Source organism: Octodon degus, unplaced genomic scaffold, assembly GCF_000260255.1.
Source record: "Octodon degus isolate 3935 unplaced genomic scaffold, OctDeg1.0 scaffold00080, whole genome shotgun sequence".
Classification (NCBI taxonomy): domain Eukaryota; kingdom Metazoa; phylum Chordata; class Mammalia; order Rodentia; family Octodontidae; genus Octodon; species Octodon degus.
In genome coordinates, this window is record NW_004524656.1 from 8,387,804 (window position 1) to 8,401,179 (window position 13,376).

General features: G+C 41.5%; 1 protein-coding gene across 3 annotated transcripts in view; it reads left to right on the forward strand.

Annotated features, from left to right (window-relative positions):
• The window catches only part of Sik3 (SIK family kinase 3), a 260,504-nt gene that overhangs the window by 143,739 nt on the left and 103,389 nt on the right, over nt 1–13,376 (forward strand). For all 3 annotated transcript variants that reach the window (XM_004636479.3, XM_004636480.3, XM_023721083.1), the window contains exons 2-3: nt 6,126–6,242; nt 9,844–9,907. In XM_004636479.3, coding sequence (XP_004636536.1) covers nt 6,126–6,242; nt 9,844–9,907 — 181 coding nt within the window. The remainder of the gene's footprint in view (nt 1–6,125; nt 6,243–9,843; nt 9,908–13,376) is intronic.

Here is a 13,376-nt window from a genome sequence, read left to right on the forward strand (position 1 = left end):
AATGAAACTCCATTGAGAAAACGTTCGTTATGACAAAATATTTATCTGGCTAGGTGTGGTGGCACGCACCTCTAAACCCAGCACTTAGGAGGTTGAGGCAGGAGGGTCCTTCTGAGTTCAAGGCTAGCTTGGGCTACATAGCCACACATTGTCTCAAAAAACGAACAGTATTTATCTGCCTAAATAATAAGATATTTCAATGAGAAATAGAACTTCTTTCCTTAAGAAAATACTGGAAAAAGTCCTCTGAACTGTCATCATGCTTTCGCTTTCCTGCCTAAAAGCATGCAGTCTATTTACTGTCTCCGAGTTATTATACATGTATTTGCATTCCAGTGTAAGGGAATGATTCTCTTCATGGGGGAAGTTTGAGCTCTTGTGGTCTTTGCTTTTGAAAAGGCTCCCCCTGCCAAGGGTGGGGCGGGGGTTGGAAACAACAGGGAAAATGAACTTATTCACAATTTGGAGGCCAGATGGGAGGGCAGCTAGCCTGGCCTCTTTGTTTTTGGGTTTTTTTCCTCCTAAATAATCTTTTTTAAACAGTCCATTTGTTAAAAGCATATCCGTGAAGCCCGACTGTTACAGGTTTGTTTCTGTAGGACAGGGGTGAGGAAGAAGGGAGCTTTGTTTACTTCTTAATTCTAAGCTGCCCGGGCTCACTGGCTTTTTTTTTTTTCCAGTCCCCTCATCTTGCCTGTGAATGCAGTCACAGAATATGCAAGTGTATTATTGTGTGATGTGAGGAGACCACTGTTTTTCTTAAACTCCATTCCTAGTAAGCATTATTATGCTTGCAGAAATTGAGGTAAGAGCTAAAGGAACTATAATTTTAGAAGTGAAACTAAAAGGGGGAAATGGCTATTTTCCCCCCTCTAGAATGAATAATAAAGAACTATGACTTGGGCATGGTCTCTGAATTTAATTTTTTTTTGCCCTTTCCATGTGCCAACTTAAGAAGAGTTTGTTGAAGGAAATGTCTAGGGAGAGAAATTCCTAAGGCCTTTCATTAATGTTTAACATTAGAGTATCAATTCACAAGGCTAAAAAAAAAAAAAAATTCACAGGGCTGTGTGCTGGAATAGGTGAACTAGGAAATATACCATCTTTTTTTTTTTTTTTAATTTTATTTATTTATGTGTGTGTGTGTGTGTGTGTGTGTGTGTGTGTGTGTGGCCAGCTCAGCCCACCAGGGGGCGGGGCTGGCTGGCATGTGGTGCTGGGGGATTGAACCAGGTGCTTTGCTAAGCTTGTTCTAAGTAGGTGCTTTAGACCACTGAGCCATATTACCAGCCCCTACCATCTTTTGGTAATGTGATGAAAGTTTCATTTTTTTTAGTTGTAATTTTCATACGTAAGTATAAGTTATATAATTCATAGACTTTTAAAAATTTTATTTATTTATTTTTTTGGTACTGGAGATCAAACTCAGGATCTTACTCTTGCTAGCCAGGTAGTTATGCCTCTGAGCTATCTCCCCAGCCCTAGATTTTTAATTCCAATCTTAACATACTCTTTTAGAGTTTGTATTGTTAGGGCTGGGGCGATAGTTTAGCAGCCTAAGTGCCTGCCTGGCAAGGTCAAAGTATGGGAACAAGTGTTTTGTGTGTGGTTGATGGTGTTAGGAATTAAACCCTCGACCTTGGCTTTTAGCCACACCTCCGGCCCTTTTTTACTTTTTATTGTGAGGCAGGCTGTCACTAAGTTGCGCAGACTGAGCTCAGACTTGTGGTCCTCCTGCCTCAGCCTCAGAGTGCTGGGAGTACAGGTGTGGTGCCACTCATTCTGGGAGTGTTCATTGTACACCGTCCAGTCATCTGTGCCTATGAAAACTTGTGTTATTCAGTTCAGATGTTTCCGAAGTAAGCATGGCTTTACGCCAGCCCCCTCGTCTCTGACTTAGTTAGTATCTTTTCCGTCCCACTGGTAGTTTCCTGCTTTTTAAGAAAACTTCCCTCTCCAGTTAGTAGGGAAGTTAGGCGCTGAGCTTCAGGAAGTTGCCTCCTGCTCTCATTTGGCCTTTAGGCCGTAGGCCATTGCCAAGTAGCCCTGTGCATCCTTCTCTGAATGCTGGCTCCCTGACGGGGCTCATGGGGTCTGGCCTGCCTGTGAAGAAGTGGACCCCTCTGCCTGCTGCACAGCTCTCAGGCAGGAGGTTCTGTTGTGTGGTTCCGTGTGACTTTCCTGAATGGAACATATCCCTCTCCCCCCAGCTCCGTTCCTTCCTTGTTCTTTCCACATCAGCTGGCAGCAGTCAGTTGTTCTGAATGTCCCTGCAAGTTATTAGCTGTTTTGCCTTTTAGCCTACCAACTTGTTTCTTGAATAATGAATTGGTGTTTTGGATCCATAATTATGTTGCTTAGTGAAGCAGATGTAATGTGTGCCAAGGAATGCCTAAAATTTAGGCCCCATTCCAATAAAAAGTGAACAATAGTAGTGCTTGCAATTATGTACATGGTAGTTTCCCCTTTATTCATGGGTGAGACATTTCAAGATATTTAGCAGATGACTGAAGAGATAGTACCGAATTCTTTTTTTTTTTTTTTTTTTGGTGGAACCGGGGATTGAACTCAGGCCCTTGCGCTTGCCAGGGAAGCGCTTATTCCACTGAGCCATCTCCCTGGCCCCAATAGTACCAAATTCTAATAGTATTGTTTTTTGTATACATACTTACTCTGAGGAAGCTTACATATAGACAAAGTAAGAGATTGATAATAACTAATAATAGTCACAGCATTATACTATGAAATTTAAGCACGTCATCTCAAAAATTTACCTACTATAGAGCTGAGCAACTAAAACATATAATTCCTTATTAAGATGTGAATTTTCACTTTTTCATGTAGAAGAAGCACTTTGCAGTTCTCTTTGGCATATCCAAGTGGCGGTATCGCCCCTCTCTTTCTTCCGGCCATTAGGAAGTAGTATAAAGGCTTCCTGAACGCGGGCGCTGTGGTATTGGGACGGCTGAGCTGGTAGCCAGGCTGACTGCTGAGTGACTGATAGGACAGCGCCTGCGGCCTGGGTGCTCTGGAGGGGCATTGCTTCCTGCCCGGGCCTGCGGAGCAGGATGGTGGTGCAAGATTTCCTGCTATTCAGGGTAGTGTGCAGGGTAAAGCTTTTACATTGTTTATTTTTGTATTTTCCGTTTAACAGTTTCAGACTATGGTCAGCTGCAAGTCACTGACGCTGGAGAAAATGAAATGTGGTAAAGCCGAGTATCTCCTGCTGTGCTGCGTGCTCACCCGCGCCAGGTGCTGCAGCAAGCAGAGTGCGTGCAGTAGCTGAGTTAATTGCCAGCAACTCTGAACAAGGTTCCACTGTTGCCCGTGTGCTATAGATAAGGAGCCACAGAAACAGAAAATAATCAGTTCAGTGTGACGCATTGAAGAATAGTTTCACAGTTTTGCATCCAGGTTAGCTTGGCTTCACACTCCTTGCTTTTTTTTTACTGTCCTCTGCTAGGCAAAACCTTACCTTTCAGTATTGCTTATAATCTTAAATCTCCTGGCGCTGAAGAGTAGATGAGAATCTGATATTTTAATGTATTAAAACTTAATCTGTTTTCCATCTTCTAGGATAGTTTTGTATATAACGTTTTTCCCAAGAGGAGAGAATAGATTTCAATATGTAGAACCATATCTCTTTCATGTGAGTTCAGATGTATTTGTTAAAAAGTATAAAACTACATCTATACTAAACTTTTCTCTTGCTGTTGAAGTTTCTGTCGGGTACATGGTATGGTATGGGCTGTGAGACCCTAAGAGCCAATTCTGTTCTCAGATGATTACATTTTGTTTTCTGTGTACCTGTATAAGACCCCATGCCTCAGAAAGTGAATGAATTTCAGAATGCGTTCACTGTGAATCGTGGTGGCCTCACTATTTGAGTCCCTGGATCACAGTGTAGCCTAGCACTCTCTTGAGGTTGAAAACATGAAAGATTTGGTCGTTTGCCTTGAAGCACCCTCCGCCTGCTGCCATTACTCTTTCATGCCTTCAGTTAGTAGGCTGTGAAGGTAGGCCGGCTTCAGGTGCGAGCCTCACTGCTCAAGCCCCCTCCTGAGATATGTGCTTTGGCCTCTGCACAATGGGCCACACACAGAGAACCGTATTTCTTTTGGGGGGCTTGGGGAAGATCAGGAATTGAACTCAGGACCTCATGCTTGCCAGGCACGTGTTGTACTGCTGAGTTGAATCTTGTGTCCCTCATATTTCTTTTGAAGTGAGCAAATGTGGCTCCCTGAGACCAGAGACAATCCCTCGCCACTTCAGAGCCATTTCAGTTGCAAGTTCTGCCATGAGTGTTAGTTGGTGGGTGCCCAAGCTTGCTTGGTGTACGAGAGCTCTCTGCAGTACGGTGATACCTCTGTTCATAAACTTAATTTCTTCCATGACTTTGGAAAAGATAGGCATGGTCGTGTTTGTCACCCAACATAGATTTTTGCAAACAAAAACAAAATTTTGCCAACTACCTTTGTTTGTGAACTGAGGTGTCACTGTACTAAGACCCAGATATTTGTTCTACAGAGGGAGGTTTTTATCATATTTTTGTTTTGAGAACTGTTCTGAGAGATGCGGGAACAGAGTTTAGGTTCTGTGTGTAGTAATGAGAAATGGAGATGCTAGTGGTCAAGGCTTGTGAGGTTCAAGACTTAGGAGATCAGACATTATCAGGTATGCTGCTTCTCCTCATTGAACTCTCCCAGGTCTTTCTGTTGTCCAGTTCTGTCTTCATAGTGGATGCGTTCTGTTTTTGTCTTTTCTTCCCAGCTCTATTGACTTTACTCCCAGTGCTGTACTATCTATTTCACACACCCCTTTCCACTACTAGCTTGTGAATTCCTTGAACTTCAGGCTGTATCTGATTGGCTGGGTGGAGCTTGAGCTACACACAGTTCATCACATTCCATCAGTAGGCAAGGCTTAATAAGCACTTTTGGCCTTGAGCTAGAATTTGTCTCCTCTGACACTTGTGGAATAATTCCAGGTAAAGTTACCTTAATGCCAGTCATTCATGTATTTAGGTGCTCTACCTTATATATTCTGTACTGTCCTTATTTCTCTGAGCTAGACATTTTTGCTGTGGCAGTTTTGCTCGGCTCATTTTGCTTGGTTTCCTTCGTTTTCCCAGTGTATAGAATCGTAGAATTTTAAGGATTGCAGGGTACTAAGGTTTGCCTAGTCCCTAGTTTTCATCTAATATTGATTATGTATTGATTAAGTAATTAAACTGGGACATAGAAATATTGAGATAAGACAACTATTAGTTATTTCACTGAAAATGATGAGAAAATTTAGGTGTAGTAGATTAAAATGAAGTCTTTCATCTTTCATTCTGTTTGAAAATGCAAGTGACACTCGGTATCTTCAAAATAATGGGCCAGAAAGGAAGGTATTTTTTAGGTTGAAAGATTTTCATATTTTTATAACATTGTTAAGGCCAACCTACCTGAGTCCTGTGCTAACTGTAGATGACTTTATGTTGGGTTACTGGTGTACCTTAATTTCTGCATTAGCAAATTAAGGTTCATAATAATATGGGCTTTAAGACGTTTGCATGAGTTAGTACTACACACCACTGAGAATGATTGAAGAGCACCGAGTAGACTTCAGATGTGCTGCCACTGTCGCAGCCCAGCGCCATGGCCACCGCACAGCTCCTGAGTTTTACTAGCGCCTGCTGAGTGGTGGAAGGCCCCCCGCAGAGTCCTAGTAGGTCTGACAGAGAAGTTGTGTTCTGTGCTGTATGCTTCTTGCTGTGGCGCCAGAGACCCTGCCTCTTCCTTTCTGACCTGAAGCGTTGCTTGAGCAAGACCGTAGCCACGTCTGTGGCGTTACACAGCGTGTTGTCGTGGGAGTTTACTTTATAAACTTTTTTTTTTCAATAGACCCACTAGCTTTTGAAGTCTATTCCTTTGAAACAGCAGTGAATTCATTTTCTGTTTTATTTAAAAAAGCAAATTTATTTTCCTTGCTGATAGCCCAAGAACAAAATATTGGCAGTTTTTAATTTGTGTAATACAGTTTAGTTTTGTATGATATAATGTCTTAAAATGGATTTACTTCTCCCAAGTAAGCTGCTTCTTAATAGTGCACCGGAGTAACACAGCTTCCTTTATTGTCAGGTCGCTATCAAGATCATAGATAAGTCGCAGCTGGATGAGGAGAACCTGAAGAAGATTTTCCGGGAAGTTCAGATTATGAAGATGCTGTGCCACCCTCACATCATCCGGCTCTACCAGGTAGGGTGACAGGGTACCTTTGGGGACTAGGGCGTCGGGGGCTCCCTTTGTCTCCACGTCTGTCCTGCGTGCTTCTTTCTTCCTTGTCTTCGCTTGGTTTTACAGTTTTCTGTTTCCCCTGGCTGTTAACATGTGCTTTCCCAGGTGGGTCGTTTTTATTTGTTCTTTAAAACTTGCTGACTTTTTCAGTAAGAGTTACTGACCAAGATTATTCAGAAGGTGACAAGACCTTCCTATATTTAGGTCAGAATCCTAAATCAAGATTGGAAAGCCTTTTACAAAAGGAATAGAATTTTGAGAGATTAAAAAGCTCGAGATGAATAAAATATTATTTTTGTAAAATGTTATTTAAAAATTAATTCCTATGATCATGTTATGAGTTGTGATGACAAAGGATATTCTCAGTGTGATTTCTTGCATTGATTTATTTTATTATGGTCCTGGACTTAGTTTTCTGAGATAGCATTTAATTACTTGGATAATCCAGAGGCAGATTCTATGTCCTAGAAGAGATTTCTGTTACAGCTTTGTTTTACCTTCCTAAGAAAGATGCCTGTTGCATGCCATCTCCAAATGATTCTCTGGCTTTATTGCAAAAGCAGTAAGTCTGATGGCTAGGATTTCAAGCCAGATAGGAGAAAAGGACCGTGCCTTTGCAAGTTGGTAGAAGAGATATTTTGGGAGAGGTGGGGCTTCTGGGTGCTTCTCAGATTGCAACGTGTTGGCCACAGCAAGACCTGCCTGTGCACAGAGTCAGCTCTGCTTAGTGCTTTCCATCAGAACAGTCACCTCTAGGTTCTGCAGGAAGTGGCCACCCACCCACTCGTTTGTTTGCTACTGTTAATCTGCAGTAAACCAGCTTCTGACCCAGTGGTAGGGCTGTGTGTGAGACTGGAGAAAGCACGTTCATGGCGTGGGCGCTGGGCATGCCTCTTGATTTTATGGGGATGGGCTGGGGGCCACACTGTTAGTGTGTGGGCGTCAGGCTGTGGCTTCAGAGGACTTCACTGGCGTCAGTAGTTCACATGAGGAAATGAGTTAGGCCAGCAGGAGCAGACCTGTGGAAACGGGTGAGACCAAGGTAGGCCGAGCAGCACACTGTGCCTAAGAAGCAAGCTTGTGAACGTGTCTGGTGCTGCCTGCCGGCCTAGCCAGTGAGCTCACAGCTGTCTTGACCTCAGCTCTCTTCCTGTCCTTGTAGCCTGAATAAACTTCTTGATCTCATCTTTTAAAATAAGTCATCCTAGTGCCGGGGAGATAGCTCAGTGGCATAAATGCCTGCCTGACAAGTTCAAGGTCTTGAGTTCCACCCCTGCTACCAAAATTAATTAATAAATTAATTAAAAAATAAGTCATCATAAAGTAATCAAGGGGCTTAGGCTAACTTTCTCAAAAGGTGAACCTGCAGTTGTTAACCTCATAGCTGAGTCCTGCAAGCTTGTCTGTATTACCCAAGGTTCTACTAGTTTACAAAAATTTTCCTTCTCCAGCCTTGGCTTTGAACCATGAGTACCTTCTTTTAATCTTTTCGTTTTGTTTTCTGGCAGATATTGTCATTGATCATACAGTGTTATTCCCAAGGTGACTGACCTGTGATAGAGGTAGCAGCGCAGTTTTCTGGTCGGGTTCCTAGGATGATGTTCAGTGGATTCTGTAGAGGAAGCGGTTTTTGAACATCTAAAAAGTTTATGAAAAAACATTTGCAGTTAATCAAAGGAATGGTAATACAAAGAGAAAATGCACAACCTGGCACTATTTAAAAATTTCTTAAACACCTGCATATATTTTTAGTGCTTTTTTTTTTAAAGATGGGTTGCTTTTTGTCATGTAATTCAATATAGGGAGTTTAACAGTAGGGCGATACCTGTGGTATATAGTTTCTAAAAAGAAAAATGATCAAAAAAGCTGTTAGATTTGAAAGTTAATGTGTACAAATGCAGTATGAAACTATTAAAAAGGAGATCAGCTGCTTTTTAGGTCTATTTTCCTCATTTTTCTTTTACTCTTTAATAAAAAAAATTTGAAAAAAAGGGAAATGAATCACTGTTATCGTTGTCCGCATAGGGCATTAAAAAGAAAGCAATTCAAAGTAATTAATTACTGTAAAATATAACAGAGGTCTGGAACTGTATTGTTCAATATGATAGACACCAGCTCCACGAGACAGGTGAGGACAAAACGTGGCAAGAGAGACTTAGGAACTGAATTTTAAATTTTATTTAAATAGATAACTCAAGCTGTTGACAATTTTTAAGATTATTGAAATGATAATATTTTGGGCATTATTGTGGCATATAAAACAGCAGTTAATCTTAATAAGTATTATTAGAATCATTTTCTCCCTTTTTACTTTTTTAAATGTCACTACTAGAAAAGTTAAAATTTCATGTGCAGATCACATTGTATTTTTACTGCATAATACTGCTGGTGAAGACTGATAAATTACCAACAGTGTTCTTTTGGAGGAGTGAGACAGAGGGGATTGGGGAAAGGAAAACTTTTGGCCTTCTGTTTGTATAGTAGGTATTTAAAGTGCCTATCATAAATGCAGTACATATTCATGTATTTTAAAAATGACAAAAATGATAAAAAAGCATTCGAAACACACTACAATGAATTTTTTAAAAACACAAAGTACAAATGAATAAAAATTTAAAGGGTTGAACTTTTAAATTATTACCCCCCCCAACTTTTTTTTTTTTGAGACAGTGTCTCACTGTAGTTCAGACTTACCTTGAACTCTTTGCTGTCCTCCTTCCTCAGCTTCCCAAGCGCTGGAATTATAGGTATGCACTACCATGCCTAGCCATTTTTTTTTTTTAAATAAAGAATTTTCCAGTAGAAAGGGAAATTGTTGTTTTTATTTAGACAAAATAAGACCAAAGTGATTTTTGTGCAGTTCTGGGGTCATTCCTATTATTATTATTATTATTATTATTATTTATTTTTTTAGGAAAGGGTCTACAGGGTGTTCAGGGTCTCACTACTAGATCAGACTCATAGTGATCCACCTGTTTACAGTCGCCCAAGAGCTGGGATTACAGGCTACTGCCATCATGCCCAGTCTCAATGGCCGACTCAGCCTACCCTGGGGGCTGGGCTGGCACAGCAGGGGGATCAAACTCCCAGCCCCTGTGCCTGCTTGCAGGCCTTTAATCCTCTGAGCTATTTGGCTGGCCCTTTTCCTATTATTTTCCCAAAGCTTTTTTTGTTTTGTTTGGGCCTAGGGGGAGGCACCTTTTTTTTTTTTGACTTTCTAAAGATTGGTGTTGAACTTCTTTTAAGTAGAAGGACTGTTTCTTGAGTATCAAAAGTTGAGAAATATCTTTTTTTCCTTTTTTAATATCATTCATATCTGCTCCTCCAAAACGTTTTAAATTTCCTTTAGCAAGCAGTAATGTTGTTAATATCTCAAGTGACCGGTCAGGGGTATAGCTCAGTGACATGTACTTGCCTGACAATGGCAGGTCCTGAGTTTGATTCCTGGCACACCCCTCCTCTTTAAACAAATTTCAAGTGATAAAGGACGAGTCATTGCTTGTTCTTCCTGTGGTACCAGCCTGTCATTTGTGTCATTGTTACTTTCCTGCCTTTGTACCAGGTTATGGAGACAGAGCGGATGATTTATCTGGTGACAGAATATGCAAGTGGAGGGGAAATATTTGGTAAGTAAGTTTATTGCATTCTTTAAACAGTCATTGAGCACCCTATAGCAACCCTAAAATAGCTGTCCAGGGCGCCTGTCACTCACGCAGCTGTCACTTGATGCTATTCTTTAGTACTGTACTCCCTCCACTTAATGTTCTGCAAGTTTTTTATGAAAATAAAAAAATCAGACAAATAATGAGTACAATAGTTATTGAATATAATGTTAAGTGAAATCAAACACGCAGGCTCAAATATCACATGGATTCTCTTACATGAGAATCTCTATACACACAAATAAATAGCAAAATAGAAATAAGTAGGAAATAGGGAGAAGTTCAAATACTTTCCTAAATTCCAAATTCCATTGTTTTAAATATACGTGTGTGTGTGTGTGTGTGTGTGTGTGTGTGTGTATGTAATATCCATTTATATTACTAGTTTTAGTTTTTTGAAAAGAAAGCTTCATGTTGTCTGTTTCTTTTGGATTTCCATTGTTATTTTTCTATAAAATTAAAAAAAAAAATTGTCTTTTGGGACTGGTGAGATAGCTGAGGGGATTCAGCGTGCCTGCTTAGGCAAGCACAGAGACCAGCGTTCAATCCCCAGTGCCGCGTGCCACACAGCCGCCTCCAGGCACACTGTGCCAGTGACCATATCTGGGCATGGCGGTGCACGTCTCTAACCCCAGTGCTGGGGAGGCTGAAAACAGGAGGATCACTATGAGCCTAAGCTGTGTAGTGAGTCCCTGTACCAAACACGTACATTTTATTTATTTTTGGCGGGACAGGGGCTTGAACTCAGACCCTTGCACTTGCCAGGGAAGTGCTTATTCCACTGAGCCATCTCCCCAGCCCAACACATTTTAAAATAAATAAGTAAGTAATAAGATAAACCAAATAAAATTTTGTCTTTTGATTCACTTAGTGAAATTCCTCTGACATCTTTGTTTCCTTCAAAGCTATTTTGTTTCTTTCAATCAGGCATAGAAGGTTGAGATTAAAGATCTCCACCACCAAACATTCCTTCTGATCATGTGACTGTGGGTCTTTCCTGTTGCCAGGTTCTCATCGAGGTTGCCATGGGTGGCAGAAGGCTTGCTAGCTCTGCCCTGTCACAGAGCACGGCTTGGAGCCCACATCTGGCCCTCATGCAGGGGTGGCGAACCTTTTAGAGCTTTCAGTCATAAGAACAGTCCTCTGTGGCACGTGTGCTGTAGGTTTATCAGCACTGCCTCGGGCCTCCCTTAGCCTTGGTTCAAGTGAGGTGTAGCAGTGTGTTCCTAAATGTGCTTGTGACACCCCTTGCTAGGTCTTGTAGCTTGGAGGTCCTGCCTGGAGTAGCTGCTTTTTCTCTCTTATGTTTAGCTGTAGCGCAGCATGAGAAATAAGCAGAAATTGTTGGCAAATCTGATTTTTTGAGGCAGCAAAGCTGGCAAAGGAATTTTTTCTGGTAATGGTGATAGATAGAGTGCAGTAGATAAAGGGGTAAACTGTCCAATTAGTTGCCCCCCCATTTTTCTTTTGGCAACCAGAAAGAGGTATCTATATTTTATATAATTTAGGTTTATCTGATTTCTTTATCTTTTTAAGATTTGTTTTCAATCTTATACATATAAACACTTAGTAACGTAAGGTATATTTATAAGCATAGAATCTTTTTTTTGCGGAACTGGGGATTGAACTCAGACCCTTGCGCTTGCCAGGGAAGCGCTTATTCCACTGAGCCATTTCCTCAGCCCCATAGAATCATTTTATAATGAACTTATTAGCAGTGGAACTGTTGTGTCTGCAGGGATAGTTGTGTGTATGTATGTGAAACTTTACCTAAAAATCTATATTTTGGTGTCTTAAATTTTTTTTTCAGGATAAATATTTGCCTTTTTTAAAAGAAGTAAGCATTTCTAGCTTTATCTTTGTTTTGTGTATATGCTTTTATGCTAAAGTTAGTAGTGAATAGTGAACTTTATACTAAGAATACAGTGTCAAAAGGGATATTTTATTTCATAAAAAGTAATGCGTTAAGAGGTTTGAAGGGCACTATCGTGTCAAGGAGCTAAGAGGTTTCACTGTGTGTAGTGATTATCCCCCTGCGTGAGGCTTGGAGACGCTGACCCTGTGTTAGGACACCAGCTCCTCCTGTGAAGCGGTCTGCTAGGAGATAGGCGTGGAAGCAGCATGTTGTCGCGATCGTGAGAGCCAGCGCCGAGAGACTCTGCACTGGTTAGAGCAGCAACACAGATGACTTTGGGAGGTCTGGGAGGCGATTCTGTGGCATTCCATGAATTAGAAAGTAGAAGCAGCTCAGGGCATATGGAAGGTGAAGTAGCATTGGTTTTGCTGGGAAGCGCGCTGGGGGTCGGCGTGCCGTGCGCATGCTCTGACGGAGCTGCCTCGCTTCTGATGGCGAGTGTGTACGTGGGCAGCCGTCGTTATCTAGACACTTTTGGTTGTTGATAGTGTCTCCCAGTTCAGACTTGTAGTGATCCTCCTGCTCAGCCTCCCTAGTGCTGGCATTATAGGTGTGTGCCGCCACACATGGTTTTGGTGGCTGGCGTGGCATGCAGTACTGGGGATCAAACCTGAGGTGTTACACTTGCCAGGCAGATGCCTAGACCACCGAGCTATCTCCCCAGCCCCTACCTAGACACTTAAAAAAAAAAACCCAACAAATTTTATTCTTTTTTTTTTGTTTTGTTTTGGTATTTTCAGTAGAGGGTCTCACTACGCAGATCAGAGTCAGAGTGATCTTCCTGCTTTTAGCATGCTAAGCACTGGGATTACACACACACCACCACTCCCAGTCTCAGTCACTGTCTCAGTGGGCCCCCGGGGAAGGGCTGGCACAGCATGCACAGGATCAAACCCCAGTCACTTCACCTATCTAGGCAGGCTGTTTAGTCTGCTGAGCTATCTGGCCTGCCCTATAAGTTTTATTCTGTAAAAAAGACAATACTTCTCTGAAGTCTGAGATACCCATTGACTATTTTATGTCACAGAAAGACATCTATTGGTAGAGAAACAGCGATAACTTTAGGAGAAGACACAGTGTCATCTTAATGTTTATAGTAATCTAAGAACCAAGCTTTGAGCATGTCAGATCTACCTGCTCTTTAGGAAAGAAGATTTTAAAAGTACAGGATTGAGCTGGGTGTGGTGGTGCATGCCTGTAGGCTGAAGCAACAGAGTTGCTTTGAGTTTTGGGTGAGCCTGAATTACATATTGAGACCTTATCCCACAAGAAAAAAGAAAAAGTATAAGAAAGATACAGTCCTTTGGTCATGGGTTCTTTATGGGAGTAGAGCTAAAGAGATGGGCAAATAGAGTATACATTTGGTAATACTATTTTTTTTTTTTGGCAGGGCTGGGGATTGAACTCAGGCCCTTGAGCTTGCCAGGCAAGTGCTTATTCAGCTGAGCTATCTCCCCAGCCCAGTAATACTATTTTTAAAAAAACCATAAGTATATACTAAATACTATAGAGGCCAGA